This window comes from Podarcis bocagei, assembly GCF_964188305.1.
Source record: "Podarcis bocagei genome assembly, chromosome: 12".
Taxonomy (NCBI): domain Eukaryota; kingdom Metazoa; phylum Chordata; class Lepidosauria; order Squamata; family Lacertidae; genus Podarcis; species Podarcis bocagei.
This window is the reverse complement of record NC_138137.1, coordinates 13,864,562-13,883,233: the sequence shown is the minus strand read 5'-3', so window position 1 is coordinate 13,883,233 and position 18,672 is coordinate 13,864,562. Positions and strand designations below refer to the sequence as shown.

General features: G+C 42.4%; 1 protein-coding gene and 1 long non-coding RNA gene across 5 annotated transcripts in view; one reads left to right on the top strand and one right to left on the bottom strand.

Moving 5' to 3' along the window:
• Nucleotides 1-18,672, bottom strand: part of LOC308570178 (phospholipase A and acyltransferase 4-like) — a 75,435-nt gene that overhangs the window by 8,608 nt on the left and 48,155 nt on the right. The window contains exons 2-4 of one of the 4 annotated variants that reach the window (XR_014000948.1): nucleotides 8,184-8,298; nucleotides 7,059-7,241; nucleotides 1,553-1,629 (exon numbers count right to left, since the gene is read on the bottom strand). Coding sequence is in view for 2 of the 4 variants with exons in the window: in XM_081164974.1 (XP_081021100.1) it covers nucleotides 1,548-1,556 (9 nt within the window). In the remaining 2 variants the exon portion in view is untranslated. Of the gene's footprint in view, nucleotides 1-1,547; nucleotides 1,694-7,058; nucleotides 7,242-8,183; nucleotides 8,299-18,672 lie in introns of those variants that run through there. The other 3 variants (XR_014000949.1, XM_081164974.1, XM_081164973.1) reach the window with 3 other exon arrangements.
• On the top strand, nucleotides 1,583-3,354 carry LOC308570303. Its single transcript, XR_014001102.1, has 2 exons — nucleotides 1,583-1,711; nucleotides 3,192-3,354. It is a non-coding gene; the product is annotated as an uncharacterized lncRNA (long non-coding RNA).

Here is an 18,672-nt window from a genome sequence, read left to right as displayed (position 1 = left end):
TAATATTAAGCCAAAATACAAGCCATACATTTCCCACTGACTTCCCTTCTCCCCCGTCCATGATTCATTTTATTAAACCTCTACCACTGCATATTCTATATTTTCCATTTTCTCTCTTTTTCACTTTTTGTTCCAGTATACTTCATACCGCTGAAATCCTGTTAACATTTAATATGTTTGTAATGATTTTTCAAATATTCTACAAATCTTTCCCAGTCTTCTTTAAAAGTTCTTTCTTATTCTAGGGCTGCCATACGTCCTGGCTGATTTTTGCTGAATCCAGCTTTAAAAAATCCCCCCCAAAGTGGAAACTCTGGCCATTTATTTGTGTGTGTGTGTGTGTGTGTGTGTGTGTGTGTGTATTCACCGGGGGGGGGGAATAAATACAGTTCAAATTGAGGAAAACAAATACAGTTGCACCTCAGTTTTCCAACAGCTTAGTTTCTCGAACTACTTGGAACCTGAATACTTCAAACCTGGAAATGAGTGTTCCAGTTTTGGAACCTTTTTCAGAAGCTGAACGTGCTCTGTTCTGAGTATAACTTCCATTTTGAGTGCCACACTTCCGTTTTCCTAGTGAGGGAAGGCGGGCGGGCGACAAGCGAGCAGGCACCTGCCGCCCTCCAGTGCTGGCTCCAGCCACTGCTGCTACAACAGCAACCACCCCCTCCTCCAGCTGTGGCAGCCCTGGCGCTGAGTGAGGGAAGGCCGGGCCTGAGTGGCAAGCGAGCAGGCAAGGAATGTCCCCGCCCCACCTGCTCCCACTTGTGGGCTAGTAGGAGTGGGATCGGGCTTTTCCGCTAGGCAGCGTTGCTGCTTGCACGGGAAAGGGAGCTGGATCGCGACTGCTCTGCTGGGGAGGTACAAGCGTATAAACAGTACAGAGCCCAACTCTTTACTGAGTTGCTGCTCTTATCGTGGATTTCATTCCAAGCTCTCTTTTTGCAAGAAATCGAAACTTAGTATCCATGGCTTGCAGGAGCCTCGCTCTCTTCCCCCACCCCACAAGTAGATGAATTTTTCAACCTTTGGACCCTGTGATTATTCATTGCAGTTTTTGTAAGTCAGACATGCAAGGCAGGGGGAAGGAGCTAAAGCAGAGCTTTCCAAACTTTTCACGCTAGTGACACACTTTTTATACACGCAGCATTTTGTGACACAGTAATTCAGTTTCACTAGCAAACCAGAGGTTAAACTAACCCTTTTCCAGCCCAGGAGGAGTGCAGGGACCATTCGCGTGAAAACACCTACACACTGCAGCCGACACACGAATGTGTCGCAACACACAGTTTGGAAAGTTCTGAGCTAGAGACAAAACTATCCTAAGCATTCTTACACAGAAGTAAGTCTCACTGTGTTCAATGACACTTTGCTCCTAAACTGCACGTTGGCTTGTAGCCAGAGATAGCAGGGTATAACAGACAGCAAGTCAAGTGGCAATTCTTACTTCGGGGAAAAAACAGTCAAAGGGAAAACAATCAAAGGGAAGATATTTTGGACTGGGTGGGGATTGATAGAAAATATCCCCTATTCAAAGGGGTTCTTACCTGAGCCATAATGTTCTGCTCTCACCTCCTTTCAATCCTCAGATATTTTTGTTCATTTTCATTTTCGTTTTAACTTTATATACTAAATAAATAAATAAATAAATAATGTTCTCAGCAGGGCAACAGTTGACGTCAATATAACATCTCCTGGCAACACTTCCTTAGTGTAGAAAAACAGAGAACACAGACATTTTGGATTTAGAAGGTTTTAATAATGTTTTTGGGTGGCATGCATACTTGTGGTACGACAAGGTTAAAGCACATAAAGCATTTAAAAACCATATTGTCAGGAAAGCACTGTTTAATGTCTGGACAAGATATAAAGACTTACTTGAAAATAAAACCCCAAGGTGGTTGTCACCGATGGAGGCGAAGGCTCAGAAAAAGCTCAATATGGAGGCCAAGTGGCCGAAATATTGGGAAATTTTGGTGCAGGAAGGAGATAATCTGAAATTGCAAAGTTTTGAGAAACTAAAAGATAAAGTGCGAGATTGGCTTCACTATTATCAGATAAGAGAGACCTTTAATCTAGATTAAAAAATTGGCTTCCAGGTGGAAAAATCAAAATTGGAAACAGAACTGTTAGACCCTAAAACAAAGATACTTTCAAGAATGTATAACTTGCTGTTAAAATGGAACACACAGGATGAGACGGTTAAATCTGCTATGATTAAATGGGCACAAGATGTTGGACATAATATTATGTTTGCTGACTGGGAACAGTTGTGGACCACAGGTATAAAATTTACGGCATATAATGCCCTAAGAGAGAATATTATGAAAATGATTTATAGATGGTACATGACCCCAGTCAAGCTTGCAAAAATCTATCATTTGCCCGATAATAAATGTTGGAAATGTAAAGAAACTGAAGGTACATTCTTTCACCTTTGGTGGACGTGCCCAAAGATTAAGGCTTTCTGGGAGATGATCTATAATGAAATGAAAAAGGTATTTAAATATACCTTCCTGAAGAAACCAGAGGCCTTTCTCTTGGGCATAGTCGGCCAATTGGTGCCAAAGAAGGACAGAACTTTTTTAATGTATGCAACAACAGCAGCAAGAATATTGATTGCAAAGTATTGGAAAACACAAGATTTACCCACACTGGAAGAATGGCAGATGAAGGTGATGGACTACATGGAACTGGCAGAAATCCGAGATCAGGGAGAAGAAGTGGTGGAAGAAGACTGGAAGAAATTTAAAGACTATTTGCAGAAATACTGTAAAATTAATGAATGCTAAAGGGATGTTGGATTGAAAATAAGCGGTATTGGTAAAAAGATTAATAAGAATATGTAAATACGGATTGACAATGGTTGGAAAGATATAGTTATAAATAGGTTAAGATATTAAGTAAAGATAAATGATAGAGGGTAAGGATTTGCTGAATTAAATATTTGAACTGGAATACAAAAAAGGGGTGTGTGAGGAGGTCAGGAAACAAGTAATTGAAATATAAAACATGAAAATATTGATTCTTTTTTTTCTAACTTTCTTTTTACTTTTTATGTATTTTGTCTTTGTATTTTCGTATCTTTTTTCTTTTATTATTGTTATTCTGTTCTATTTTTTATCCTTAATTCTGTAACTTTTTACTGTTTGTAAAATTCTAATAAATATCTTTTTTTTAAAAAAAGAAAGAAAAAGAAAAACAGCAGGAAACACGTTTTCCCTGCCAGGATATTTTGCCACAAAGAGGCCTAGAGCCCCACCCCAACTCCCCAATATCTCAACATTTTAGAGGTCATTCCTAGTTCTTTTCACTTCTAGAAGTGTAACTAGATTTTTTCGATTCATGGCAGAGCAGAGAAAGAAAGAAAGAAAGAAAGAAAGAAAGAAAGAAAGAAAGAAAGAAAGAAAGAAAGAAAGAAAGAAAGAACTGGAAAAGCATTCCATGAAAAATGACTTCCACCAAAGGAGCTATTGAAACAATCCCTCCCTTTGGATTCCTCTATGAAAACTGCTACTAAGATGCTTGCAGGAACCTCACTGACATCCATGAAAAATGGGGGTTGTAAATCAGATGTGAATAATTGTAACCCATCAAGTCAAAAGCAGCGCACTAGCTATGGGTTGTGGGTTTGGCCAGAGCTTCTGTCACTTTTGATCTCAGATGGGAACCAAAACCAGGAAGACAAAACGTATTGAGACAGATGGGACTCTGTTCAACATTACTGAACGTTGGAGACAGTTTTGTTTAAGAAGGCTTTCCCCAAGGCCCAACCCAGTCATTTATGACTTGTACCTTGGTAGGAATGGTTTCATTGCCTTTTGAGTGTGTAGGAATGGTCTCACTGTTTTTAGAATTCCTTTTTTTGTTTTGTTTTTAAATCTTAGTCTTGTACTTTGCTTTGATGACCTCAGGCCATCAAATAATAAATGAATATTATTAATCGTCAAAACTTGTGTGCGCACTCAATGGTAAAATGTTTCATAAGAGGAGGAACCTATTTCCCCCTTATATCAATTGGGCATTTTCTGTGGCAGCCCTAAGCAACGTAACAGAGGTGTGCCTGGCACCATCATTATATAGCTTCTGGCAAATGCCAGAAGTAATTAATAAGAATAATTAATAAGAATAATTAACAATAAAATATTTATATATAATTTTCTTTTGCATTTTCCTATCATACTGAGATTAGTGTTTATAGAAACTTCTCAGTAGATATGTTCAGGGATATACACTTACTTTTTTAAAAATTTCAAATTAATGCACCAGGGCAGTGCCACACAGCAAATAAAAGTTGGCTTGAATTCCAAAGGCTGGGGTCACCAGGGACTGAGATCAGACTGAGCCTTCACCTCATTGGTATTCCTAAGTGTACCACTTTGTTTTATTTTCTCCCATTTTAATTTCTTTTACCATTCATACGTTTGGGGGAAACTAACACACTGGACTTGTGAACTCCTTGCTAGTGAATGGGACAACACTTCCTTTCACTGAGGGGGACCGTACAGGGAATGGCTCAATTTACAATACTATGCCAAAGGTCCTAGGTTCAGCTACCAACATCTCCAGGGGACATTCTGACAATGAGGAGAATGTATATGGAGGTATATTCTGACCCCTGTCAGAAGCCCCAGAGACCCCCAGCCAATCAGTGTGGACATTACTGAGCCACATGGACCAATAGTTCTGACTCAGTCTAAGACATGTACCTCCATATACATTCTCCTCATTGTCATGACTGGCATTATGCTAATCAGTCGTAAACAACAACAACAACAACAACAACAACAATAATAATAATAATAATAATAATAATAATTTATTATTTATACCCCGCCCATCTGGCTGGGCCTCCCCAGCCACTCTGGGCGGCTTCCATAAAAACCAGAAATACAGTAAAATGTCACACGTTAAAAACTTCCCTGAACAGGGCTGCCTTAAGATGTCTCCTGAATGTCAGGTAGTTGTTTATCGCTTTGACATCTGCTGGAAGGGCGTTCCACAGGGCGGGCGCCACTACCGAGAAGGCCCTCTGCCTGGTTCCCTGTAGCTTTGCTTCTCGCAGTGAGGGAACCGCCAGAAGGCCCTCGGCGCTGGACCTCAGCGTCCGGGCAGACTGATGGGGGTGGAGACGCTCCTTCAGGTATACTGGACCGAGGCCGTTTAGGGCTTTAAAGGTCAGCACCAACACTTTGAATTGTGCTCGGAAACGTACTGGGAGCCAATGCAGGTCTTTCAAGACCGGTGTTATATGGTCTCGGCGGCCGCTCCCAGTCACCAGTCTAGCTGCCGCATTCTGGATTAGTTGTAGTTTCCGCGTCACCTTCAAAGGTAGCCCCACGTAGAGCGCATTGCAGTAGTCCAAGCGGGAGATAACCAGAGCATGCACCACTCTGGCGAGACAGTCCGCAGGCAGATAGGGTCTCAGCCTACGTACCAGATGGAGCTGGTAAACAGCTGCCCTGGACACAGATGTGACCTGTGTCTCCATGGACAGCTGTGAGTCCAAAATGACTCCCAGGCTGCGCACCTGGTCCTTCAGGGGCACAGTTACCCCATTCAGGACCAGGGAATCCTCCACACCTGCCCGCCTCCTGTCCCCCAAAAACAGTACTTCTGTCTTGTCAGGATTCAACCTCAATCTGTTAGCCGCCATCCATCCTCCAACCGCCTCCAGACACTCACACAGGACCTTCACCGCCTTCACTGGTTCTGATTTAAAAGAGAGGTAGAGCTGGGTGTCATCCGCATACTGATGAACACCCAGCCCAAACCTCCTGATGATCTCTCCCAGCGGCTTCATATAGATGTTAAAAAGCATGGGGGAGAGGACAGAACCCTGAGGCACCCCACAAGTGAGGGCCCAAGGGTCTGAACACTCATCCCCCACCACCACTTTCTGAACACGGCCCAGGAGGAAGGAGCGGAACCACTGTATAACAGTGCCCCCAGCTCCCAGCCCCTCAAGACGGTCCAGAAGGATGCTATGGTCGATGGTATCAAACGCCGCTGAGAGATCCAGCAGAACTAGGAAACAGCTCTCACCTTTGTCCCTAGCCCGCCGGAGATCATCAACCAGTGCGACCAAGGCAGTTTCAGTCCCATGATGAGGCCTGAATCCCGACTGGAAGGGATCCAAATGGTCCGCTTCTTCCAGGTGTGCCTGGAGTTGTTCAGCAACCACTCGCTCAATCACCTTGCCCAGGAATGGAAGATTTGAGACTGGGCGATAGTTGGCCATCGTGGCCGCATCTAAAGATGGTTTTTTAAGAAGCGGTTTAATAACCGCCTCTTTCAGCGGGTCTGGGAAGGCTCCCTCACGGAGGGAAGCATTCACCACCCCACGAAGCCCATCGCCCAGTCCTTCCCGGCTAGCTTTTATAAGCCAGGAAGGGCAAGGATCCAGGAGACAGGTGGTTGGTTTCACTCGTCCAAGCAGCCTGTCCACATCCTCGGAGGTAACAGGTTGAAATTGATCCCACTCAACTTGACTAGACAGAACTCTAGCACTCTCCCGCCCCGGCCCTGCTCCCACGGTGGAGTCTACTTCTTCCCGAATCTGGGCGATTTTATCTGCAAAAAACTTTGCAAAATCATTGCAGGAGAACATGTGGCCCGTACTGGGCCCCGATGTTGCAGGTGGTTCCACTAAATTGTGAACCACCTGAAAAAGTCTCCTGCTGCTGTTTTCTGCAGATGCAATAGAGGCGGTGAAGAAATTCTTCTTCGCCGTCGCTATCGCCACTTGATAGGCTCGACGTTGAGCTCTAACCTGTGTCCGGTCAGATTCGGAATGAGTTATCCGCCACCGGCGCTCTAGCCGTCTCAACGATTGTTTCATTGCCCTCAGATCCGTGGAAAACCACGGGGCTGTCCGGGCTCCATGCAATCGGAGAGGGCGCTTCGGAGCCAAACAGTCAATAGCCCTGGTTAACTCCACATTAACAAACAAACAAACAAACAAACAAACAAACAAACAAACAAACAAACAGGGAATCATCCACCCATATGCCTCCCAAATGCTAGAAGCTTGACACATTTCAAAATTTAAAAATAACCCTTTCCCTCTTTTTAATCGCAGGAGCTGCTGTTTCCATCTCCACCGGCACTGTGTTTTATGGCCTTCTATTTCCAGTTATTGGCTATGCTTTCATTTTCATTGTCACTTGTCCACAATCGGTGTGCTTTCCTGGAAACCACCTGTTTCATTGAATTACAGGTGCGTCACTTTAGAATTGCTTCTGGAGGAGCAAAAAATAACCAGGATAATAAGGAAATAATCAGCAATAAGGAAGCAGTTCAATCAATACTGGAAATATAGAATTGTACTATTTGGCTATGGAAAACCTGGCAACCTAAGATTGCAACTATAACTTTTCCATTAATCCCAATATCACATCAGCTAAATTTTTCCCCCCAGCAAGGGAGAGATAAGCAATTTGAACCCTGGGGATCCAAAGGTTAATACACATTACGACATTTCTATATCAACAATCAACCTGTATCTATTAGCCATATAAATTTAACTTTGTCAAATCTTAATACTAACTGGATTTATTTAAATCAAATGAAGCTCTGAGACCCTTAACACAATTTGAAAAGTTCTATAAGCACAATGAGTGGGGGGGGGGAGGATTAGTTTCTAAATCATACTCCGTGTTGCTTAATGTAACTTACAGATCTATGGAACCCCTAAAAATATGGTAACTAGATACTAGCAAACAAATTCTTCTCAAGGATTGGAATAAATTTTGGGGATTGTGACCCTTAAAATCTCTTTTTTGCTGGTTGTAGTAACTGTAATGTGCTGTATTTAGATGCTATATGATTTTTAATTGTATTTTTACAAACACGCCACAGACCACCTAAATGAAACTCAAGGACCACTAGGGGCACCATAAGAGTTACTGGTGGGTGTGCTGGTGCCCACGGGCACCAGGCTGACAATCCTTGCAAGGAAGACAGGGCTTGCTTTGCAGTATAAATACACCTGCTCGTGTTTCTAAGTTGGTCTGAAATAAAATCAACAAATGGCTATCAAAAGTGCTAGGAACATGGAAAATGGATCTTGCAATGATTTCCCAAAGTTTTAGGTTTCTCACAACCAAAACATCAATCAGGCACAAATAGCCATTCCATTCTTTTTCTAAAAGGCAGTTCAAAAGGGAAGGAGAAAGGATTACCAGCACGACCCGTTTTCTTAGCTTCAATACAGCGAAGTGGCAATTCCATCTTTCTTGAACAAGCCAAAGAAACCCATAAAGAAGCAGAGCTCAGAACCGTCAAAAGCTGCGCAACCTGTAAATCAGAAAGAAACATTTCCTCACACCTTCAGTTTTACAAGGACTCTTAAATCTTATTGTAGATAGGTAGCCGTGTTGGTCTGCCATAGTCAAAATAAAAAAAATTCCTTCCAGTAGCACCTTAAAGACCAACTAATTAGTTCTTGGTATGAGCTTTCGTGTGCATGAAGAAGTGTGCATGCACACGAAAGCTCATACCAAGAACTAACTTAGTTGGTCTTTAAGGTGCTACTGGAAGGAATTTTTTTTATCTTAAATCTTAAACGCAAAGAACCAGGATTTTGTTTGTAACTGAACAATTGATGAACATTAGCCCTTGAGTGGCCGTTATAGAGAAAACGTTTTCTTACCTGTCTGACAAAACCGTTCAGTTAATGCAGTTTAGTAAAGGTAAAGGGACCCCTGACCATTAGGTCCAGTCATCATTAATAGGACATAAAAGGGCCTCTGCCAAGTCTAAGGGTGTGAGCAGGCTTTCATGGAAGGAGGCAATCTCTTATGATGGTGAAGGGAAGATTCCTCTCCCTGTTCCCAACACGTGAGAATCATGCTATAAGCTGCCCAGAGTGGCTGGGGACACCCAGCCAGATGGGCAGGGTATAAATCATCATCATCATCATCATCATCATCATCATCATCATCATCATCATCATCTGACTCTGCCATATCCCATCTCCTATATCCAAAATGCGAATTAAAGGAGAATTTGTGGGATGTGAAACTCCTTCTGGACCGTCTTGAGGGGCTGGGAGCTGGGGGCACTGTCATACAGTGGTTCCGCTCCTTCCTCCTGGGCCGTGTTCAGAAAGTGGTGGTGGGGGATGAGTGTTCAGACCCCTGGGCTCTCACTTGTGGGGTGCCTCAGGGTTCTGTCCTCTCCCCCATGCTTTTCAACATTTACATGCAGCCACTGGGAGAGATCATCAGGAGGTTTGGGCTGGGTGTTCATCAGTATGCGGATGATACCCAGCTCTATCTCTCTTTTAAATCAGAACCAGTGAAGGCGGTGAAAGTCGTGTATGCGTGTCTGGAGGCGGTTGGAGGATGGATGGCGGCTAACAGATTGAGGTTGAATCCTGACAAGACAGAAGTACTGTTTTTGGGGGACAGGAGGCGGGCAGGTGTGGAGGATTCCCTAGTCCTGAATGGGGTAACTGTGCCCCTGAAGGAGCAGGTGCGCAGCCTGGGAGTCATTTTGGACTCACAGCTGTCCATGGAGGCACAGGTCAAATCTGTATCCAGGGCAGCTGTTTACCAGCTCCATCTGGTACGTAGGCTGAGACCCTATCTGCCTGCATACTGTCTCGCCAGAGTGGTGCATGCTCTGGTTATCTCCCGCTTGGACTACTGCAATGCGCTCTACGTGGGGCTACCTTTGAAGGTGACCCAGAAACTACAACTAATCCAGAACGCAGCAGCCAGATCGAAATTAAAAACAGAACTGTTAGAACCTAAGACCAAGGTACTTTCAAAAATGTATAACTTGCTGTTGAAATGGAATACGCAGGATGAAACTGTCAAATCAGCTATGATAAAATGGGCACAGGATATTGGGTACAATATTATGTTTGCTGACTGGGAAAAGTTATGGACCACCGGAGTAAGGTTTACGGCATGCAGTGCCTTGAAAGAAAATATTATGAAAATGATATACAGGTGGTACATGACCCCAGTCAAGCTGGCAAAAATATATCATTTGCCTGATAATAAATGTTGGAAATGTAAAGGAACTGAAGGAACATTCTTTCACCTCTGGTGGACGTGCCCAAGGGTTAAGGCTTTCTGGGAAATGATCTACAATGAATTAAAAAAGGTATTTAAGTATACCTTCCTTAAGAAACCAGAGGCCTTCCTTTTGGGCATTGTCAGCCAAGGGGTGTTAAAGAAAGATAGAATCATTTTTATGTATGCAACAACAGCAGCAAGAATTCTCATCGCAAAGCACTGGAAGACCCAAGATTTACCCACACTGGAAGAATGGCAGACGCAACTGATAGACTACATGGAACTGGCTGAAATGACTGGCAGAATTCGGGACCTGGGAGAAGAGACGGTGGAAGAGGACTGGAAAAAAATTAAAGAATATCTACAAAAACACTATAAATTGTACGAATGTTAGGAGAATGCACGACTGAAAGTAACACGGCAGCAGTAAATTTTGTTGTAAGATATATAAGAATAAGTGAGGTTTTAAGGAAGTGATGAAATTTGAAGCAATATTATGTTTAAATCAAGCAGTTAAATTTATGATAAAGTTACCTTAAATTCGGGACATAATATTTGAGATTTATAGAATAAGAATTGAAATAAGGTAATAAATTGCTGTCTATAACTATGACTGAGAACGCAGGGAAGGGCGATGTGAGGAAGTCCAAAGATTAAGAAATTATAACTTATGAACAACTGTACTTTACATGTATTTTTCTTTCACTCTTTGTTTATTTCTTAATTTTGTTTTGATTTTTTCTGTGTCTATGGTGATGGTATTTTATATTTTTGGTGGTTTGTATGTTGTTTAAAAAATTGCAATAAATATATATTTTTTTAAAAAAACAAAAACAGAACGCAGCAGCCAGACTGGTGACTGGGAGCGGCCGCCGAGACCATATAACACCGGTCTTTAAAGACCTACATTGGCTCCCAGTATGTTTCCGAGCACAATTCAAAGTGTTGGTGCTGACCTTTAAAGCCCTAAACGGCCTCGGTCCAGTATACCTGAAGGAGCGTCTCTACCCCCATCGTTCTACCCGGACACTAAGGTCCAGCACCGAGGGCCTTCTGGCAGTTCCCTCGGAGGGAACAGAGGGCCTTCTCGGTAGTGGTGCCCTCCCTGTGGAACGCCCTCCCACCAGATGTCAAAGAGAACAACAACTACCAGACTTTTAGAAGACATCTGAAGGCAGCCCTGTTTAGGGAAGCTTTTAATGTTTGATGTATCACAGTATTTTAATATTCTTTTGGAAGCCGCCCAGAGTGGCTGGGGAAGCCCAGCCAGATGGGCGGGGTATAAATAATAAATTATTATTATTATTATTATTATTATTATTATTATTATTATTATTATTATTATTATAGCAGTCAAGTACAACATTCCTAGAGTGGATATGCTACGGAATGCTTTGTATCACCCAGGAGAAAACTTCCTGTTTCCTCCTGAGCCGGGACAAAACTTCCTCTGCATGTGACTAGAGTTTGTGAGGCCAAACCTGGCCAATGGAGCACAGCTCCTTCCTTTGTCTCTTCTCCATTTTGCTGTGCTACATGTGAGCAGAAGTGACTGCCTGTTTGCAGTCACTTAGGAACTATTCCCTTATGGGATAGTTCCAAATGTGTATATAGTTTTGTAACCTAAGTCTGCCTTCAGGGATCCAACTGTGAACTGAATGATTGTGAGTAAACTGCTTTTATATTCACTTTAATAAGATTGTCATTTCTATTCTTTTTAAGAGGGACAAGAAGGGATCTTACCAAGAATCTTATATAGAGAGGTTCAGACAAACTTGCAACAAGCAAACCGCTGTGCGTTTAAAGCAAGAGTAGGCAAACTAAAGCTGGATGCGGCCCAACCGCCTTCTAAATCTGTCCCACAGACAGTCCAGGAATCAGCGTGTTTTTACATTAGTAGAATGTGTCCTTTGATTTAAAATGCATCTCTGGGGGCACTTCCGGGTTGGCGCCATCGCCGAATGGCGGACTCCCTCCGAGCTCCGGAGGGAGCCTGCTCGGCAGGGGTTGGGTCCTACCGCGCCGGCGACGCGGGGACCCTCAAAAACCACGGGCACGGAGCCCGTGGACATGGTTGACTCGGCGGGCACCGTTAGCGCCCCCCCAACCCGCGAAGGAGCCTTTTTAAAGGCTACGGAGCGGGGGATGGGAGTGGCGTGGTGCTATGAGTCCTCTGCTTTCCCTGCCGAGCGAAGCCGCAGGCCATTCGATGGAGAGTGCTGACTTATTCTATTGAAAATTTGGACTATAAACAACAACCCGTGAGTAATTTGGAAATCGGACTTAAAAGGAGAAAATTTTTTTTTTTCGGATTCGGCACGAGCGGGGGAGATCCAAAAAGGAAGTCAGTCTCCCCCCTATTGTAGACATTTTAAAACAAGTATTCGGCAACTAAGGTCGAGAAAGGAGCGTTGCTTCTGTTTATTGATAAAAATTATTAATTCCACGATGGGAAATTATAAGAACTGTGCTGGAGGAGAAGAGTGGATGGTGAGAGTGAAAGTGCAACCCCCCCGGGAACCGGGGCGATCCGTGAGAGAGCCTGGCGAAGAGAGACAGAGACTTTGACAGCTGTCAAAGTAGCTGTCAAAGTTGGAGAATATAAAGAGGATTTTGCTATGAGGACTTTGCTGGTTAGTTTTGTTACAATTTGGATATAAATTGTCGAAAATAAGGAATAACAATTTGACTTTTGGATTTGAAGAAACAAAGTTACTACAATCCCCCTAGAGGGGCTTTGGGACATTACAAGAACAGTCGTAAGTGGAAAAATACTCTTGGAATCGTACAGAACTTGTTATCTTCTGGGAAAGCTGCAAAAACGAAACAGTATTTTGTCTACAGAGGTGTTTATATTTAAAGGAGACAATAGAATCATCTATTGAAGAATGGAAGGGACTGGACGTAAGTTTTTGTTCCTGAACTAACAACAACCTCTGTAGAGGCATTAAATTTCTGAATTAGAATGTTTTTGCAGCGGAACAGTAAAAGAAACCTGAGAAATTGAGAAAAAAGAACAAAGGACTGATGACGACTTGGAAAGAACAAGGGAGGAGCCATACTATTGTGAAAGACCAAGGAAAACTAAAGGCCTGTTAGGGGCCTCTTTAAGACTGGGCGTTTGAAGTTAAATATTATTAAAAAAAAGAGAAAAAACCGGCAAGGTGGAACCGGCTATGGACGTGAGATCTCCAGGCTGACAGTAGATAGATTGATGGACATGGGGATTCGAAACCGGGGAAGGGTGGGGGGAAACCTGGAATCCAAAGGGTGTACAATTATTTTTTGAATTTTTTTTATATTCTTTACCTTGTTTGGACGTGTTTATCAAAAAAAGGGAATTCGTGGAAGGAAAATTGGGGTGGGCCTTGGGGGGAAAAAACTTTCTTTTAATGATGAGGGATGGTGGAATGTAAAGGGAAAGTGGCTATATTACTAAATTGAATAGTGGGTTAAACAAAATAAGTTTTAAATTGGGAGTAAGAACTTGTGGAACTAAATTAATGAAAGGGGAATACAATAGGGAGGGGGTTGGGGGAGTCCTGGAAAGATGTTAATGAAAGTAAGGTTTCAATTTGTTAAGGTTTATTTTTTCTTTTTCTTTTGTTTTTTCTTTTTTGAGTTTTGGAAATTTCAATAAATATGATTTTAAAAAATTAAAAAATAAAATGCATCTCTGGGTTATTTGTGAGGCCTGCCTGGTGTTTTTCTTGAATGGTTTCTTTAAATGTAAAGGTTCATCATTGTTCCACTCCATGTGTATGTCTTTAAGGGGCCGGAGCAAGGGCCAGAGCAAGATAACGAGACCCAGCTTTACAGCTGTGTAACATAGCAGGTGCTGCTGAGTTGTATTTGATTAAGGTGTGTCAGCATCTGGGTGTAGTATATAAGGAGCAGCACCTAGCTCTCCCATTACCCTGGGGGATGGGTTGGTGGTTGGGTCTGGTTTGTTGATGTATTTAGTGTAAATGGAGTTTTTGTTTTTCTTATTAAAACCTTCTTTAAGTTATTTTTGAGTCCTTTCTTTTTAATGCATGATCTCCCCAGCAAGCTCTCTGCAGCGCTACCATACTGCAAAAAGCCAACATCTTTGGTTATGGGCCCAGCTGCTGAGTGGATGACTGCATATTTTTGGACTCTGAGAAAGGTTTGAAAACTCCTTCTCCTGTTAGCGTAGTTTTTGTGGGTCTGGAAGAGTTCCAGAATGGTTGACCGGGTTCCTGAAGCTGAGAAGGCTCTGGTCTTCCCACAGCTAACAGATGAGAACTATAGTTTATGGTCTTTTCGGGTGGAGGCGCTTTTAACCTCTAGAGAAGTATGGACCTATGTAACTGATGACCCTCCTGACCCTGTAACTAATGCTTGGTCGAAAGGAGATGCAAAAGCCAGGGCGATAATTAATTTGGCAGTCAGCGACCAGCAAGTAGTCTATATAAGAAATAAGAAAACTGCCAAAGAAATGTGGGACAGTCTTGCAGCAGTGCATGTTAGAAAAGAGTCAGCATCTGCATTGACGTTTTTCAAGCAGTTGTACCAGACGAAGTTGCAGCCTGGTGGTGATTTGGCAGCACACTTGAGACGTCTGGAGGCAATACGCGGCGAGTTAATTCGAAGGGACATGGAGATACCTGATATTCAGTATATTTTTATCATCCTTTGTTCCCTTAATGAGGACTTTGATGGTATAGCTAGCCAGATATCTGCCGTTCCACCAGCACAATTAACTGTGGAAGGGGTAACGGCAAGATTAATGGGCGAGTTGGATAGAAGGGAGGCTTGTGCCATAAGCACTCCTGTTTCCAGAAAGAATGAGGAACGCCATATGCAAACCTGTGGTGATACAACTGCATTTAAAGCTGCAGAGCGTTGTTGGTTCTGCAATAAGCAAGGACATTTTGCAAGGGACTGCAGATCCAAAAGAAAGCAAAGTACTCCCAAGCCTGTTTCTGTTCGTCAGTCACGGTCGTCAGCCCAGCAGCCGACATCATACCGTAAAGACAGAAACGAGCCGCGAGCTTTTCACGCTCGGACTAAAGATCGTAAAAGAATTAAAGATGCCAAGTGGAAGTCTTTTGTTATCGACTCAGCCGCATCTCAGCATATATGCAACAATCGAAGCTTGTTTATTTCTTTCGAAGAGGAAATTGGTAATGTACATTTAGCCAATTCACAAGTCCTGCAGTCGCTTGGCAGGGGTACCGTTAAACTTGACTCTTTAAACATTACTATAGCGAACTGCATTTACTGCCCGTCAGTGGACAATTTATTGTCAGTAAGGTGTTTTGCCCGTCAAGGCATAACTGTGCGTTTCTTAAAGTCTATGTGTGAGTTTTTCGAGGGGAACAAACGTCTATTGTATGCCCGGGAATCTGATGGTTTATATAGACTGTATTTTCACACCTACTCCCAATCGCCTATAAATTGCAGAGCAGCACAGTTAAGCCAGGAGTTGAGGAATGTAAGGCCACATTCTGGGTGTATCCACGTGGTGCACAGAATTTTGGGACACCTGAATTTTGCTGATGTAATTAAGACACAGAATATTGTCAATGGCCTCAGCTTAAAACCATGTAAATTCTTTATGCAGTGTCTATCTTGTTGCAAGAATAAGATTAAGGTTGCACGCAAGGGTAGGTGCTCAGATAGGAAAGTAACTGAGCCATTTGAGCGTGTACATTGTGATTTAGTTGGGCCACTCCCACCATCATTAGGAGGTTCTAAGTACTGGCTTACTCTCATAGACCAGTATAGTAGATATTGTTGGACTTATGCAATAGCTGAGAAGTCCCAAGCATTTGAGAAGTACAAAGCTTTTTGCAACTGGGTAAAAACGCACTTTAACAAACCTATTAAGAACCTGTTTTCTGACCGGGGTGGGGAATTTGTTTCTGAAGATTTTGAGAAATTCCTGGAAGCGCAGGGGACTACTCATGAGTTATCTTGCCCCCGAAGTCCCTGGCAAAATGGGCTTGTTGAAGTTGTGCAGCGTGACCTGCAGGCAGGGGTTAAAACTTATCTGCATGATGCTAATCTGCCCAAAGACTTTTGGGCTGAAGCGCTCCATGCCTTTTGTTATGTTAGAAATCGCAGTTATCATTCTGGTTTAGATGTCACCCCCTATGAGAAGCTGTTTAAAAAACGCCCTAATCTGAAATACCTACGCATTTGGGGTTCAGATGTAATTATGCATTATCCTGCTAAGCAGAAATTGGGTGAGCGTAGTGTTCAGGGAAAATTAATGGGCTACCAGCAGGGGGCGTACAGAATTTACATACCAGCAACTGGCAAATTTCATATTACCAGAAGCATGATACAAACTGTAAATTGGAATGGGGTTGCTGTTTTCCAAGATACCGATGGTATAAATGATACTGAGGAAGAAGAGGAAGAAGCAGCAGCAGCAGCAGGAGGAGGAAATGGTGATTCTGAATTAATAGAAAAAGACAAAAAGCCTGTTGAATCTGGTAATTTGTTTGATTTAAAGTCACAGGCACCCGAGGGGAGGTTAGATTCTCTTGAGTTTTCTGACCGTGAGCTTAGCCTACAGGCACCTCTTCAGTCTGACAATGATGATTTACAACCTGAAACTAGTAGTTCACTGAGTCCCATTAAGTCTGAGGAGTCTGACTCTCCTTCCGGACTGAGACGTTCAGATAGAAAGAAACAGAAGCCACAACGTTTCGCAGATGAACATTTTAATACTGTGTATGCCAATAAGGCGGTTTTTGAGCCAAAAAGCTACAATGATGTTCAGAATTTACCTAAGCACCAAGCTGTAAATTGGTATAAAGCTATGAACTCTGAGATAGCTTCTTTAAAAGAGCATAACACTTGGTCTCTTGTACCACAAACCCCAGATATGAGACTTATTGATTCAAAATGGGTTTATAGAGTTAAAATGAATGACAAAAATGAAGTTGTAAGGTACAAGGCAAGACTAGTTGCTAGGGGCTTTCAACAAATTCCAGGAGAAGATTATGATTTATGATTCACTAAGTGTAAAATATGAAACAGTTAAGCTTTTGTTAAAAGATACATCAATTTGTGGAAAAGCTCACTACACAATGTTTTTCTGCTCTTAAGAGAGTAGTGATGTACCTTAAACATACCAAACATTATAGGTTGCAGTTTACATTACACATGAAAAACATGTACAAAGTATGCTTTATGTTTTTGTTCCACAATAATGAACCGCAGGGGAAATCTTGAATGGTTTCTTTAAATGTAAAGGTTCATCATTGTTCCACTCCATGTGTATGTCTTTAAGGGGCCGGAGCAAGGGCCAGAGCAAGATAACGAGACCCAGCTTTACAGCTGTGTAACATAGCAGGTGCTGCTGAGTTGTATTTGATTAAGGTGTGTCAGCATCTGGGTGTAGTATATAAGGAGCAGCACCTAGCTCTCCCATTACCCTGGGGGATGGGTTGGTGGTTGGGTCTGGTTTGTTGATGTATTTAGTGTAAATGGAGTTTTTGTTTTTCTTATTAAAACCTTCTTTAAGTTATTTTTGAGTCCTTTCTTTTTAATGCATGATCTCCCCAGCAAGCTCTCTGCAGCGCTACCATACTGCAAAAAGCCAACAGTTTTTACATGAGTAAAGTACATGAGTGTGCTTTTATTTAAAATGCATCTCTGGGTTATTTGTGGGGCATAGGAATTTGTTCATCCCCCAAAAAAATATAGTCCGGCCCCCCACAAGGTCTGAGGGACAGTGGAAAAAGTTTACTGACTCCTGGTTTAAAGGGGAATGTTTAAACTCTGCTAAGATATAGAACTTGCTAGCGCAAGTTAGGAAGGATATCATTAAACAATATATCTTCTCCTGCCTCTCTCCCACAGAATTGTCATCAAATCAGCAAATTATATTTTAGATCTGGCTCCACTGCTGCTCTTCCATCGCTGTGAGGAAAAAATATGCTGAGAACATCTAAAGCAAGCAAACTGGTAATAAAGATGAGCATAGCTCCAACAATGAATTCAAAGTCTGCTGAAATAACAAACCGAATGATTGCTCTGTTGCTAGGATGCTTCTTCAAGTACTCATTTTGGCACCAGCCTTATTCATGAAACCTGTGTCATATAAATCAATAGTTGAGGCAGTTCTTATCCACAAAAAACCTCAAAATTAAAATCGATGGCACTGCAACAATTGCATCTCCGGTAACAGTGGGTTTCCATTCTCCAATATACACTCCATTTCTTATATCAGTGTATATCTTAGCATTTTCAGATAGCCGGTGTCTTTTTTCCATTTTCCATTCTGAGAGATCTGTTTGTCTCTCTTCCACCCCGCCTTTGGTCTTCCCTGTGTTTTCATTCACTTAGCCATAATTCCAGGAGGCTTCAGAGGCATCCTAGACATATTACATCTGCATTGCCATTTAGTAATTTGTAGGGATAATTGCAGCCAAATGTGGAGATAATTACAGTCAAATGTGATGGATGCACATAACACTGATGCAAATGGTATTGGGAATGGGCCCATTCACCCATCTAGCTTTGATGGGTTTAATATCCTCATATTTCCTCCCTTGGTGCAAAACTTGTTCAGTTTCCCTCTTCCTTCATTATAATAATATGTGCCCACAAACCATGCATATATATGTAACTTTCAACTCAGGATAATACTTCACGAATCCAATGG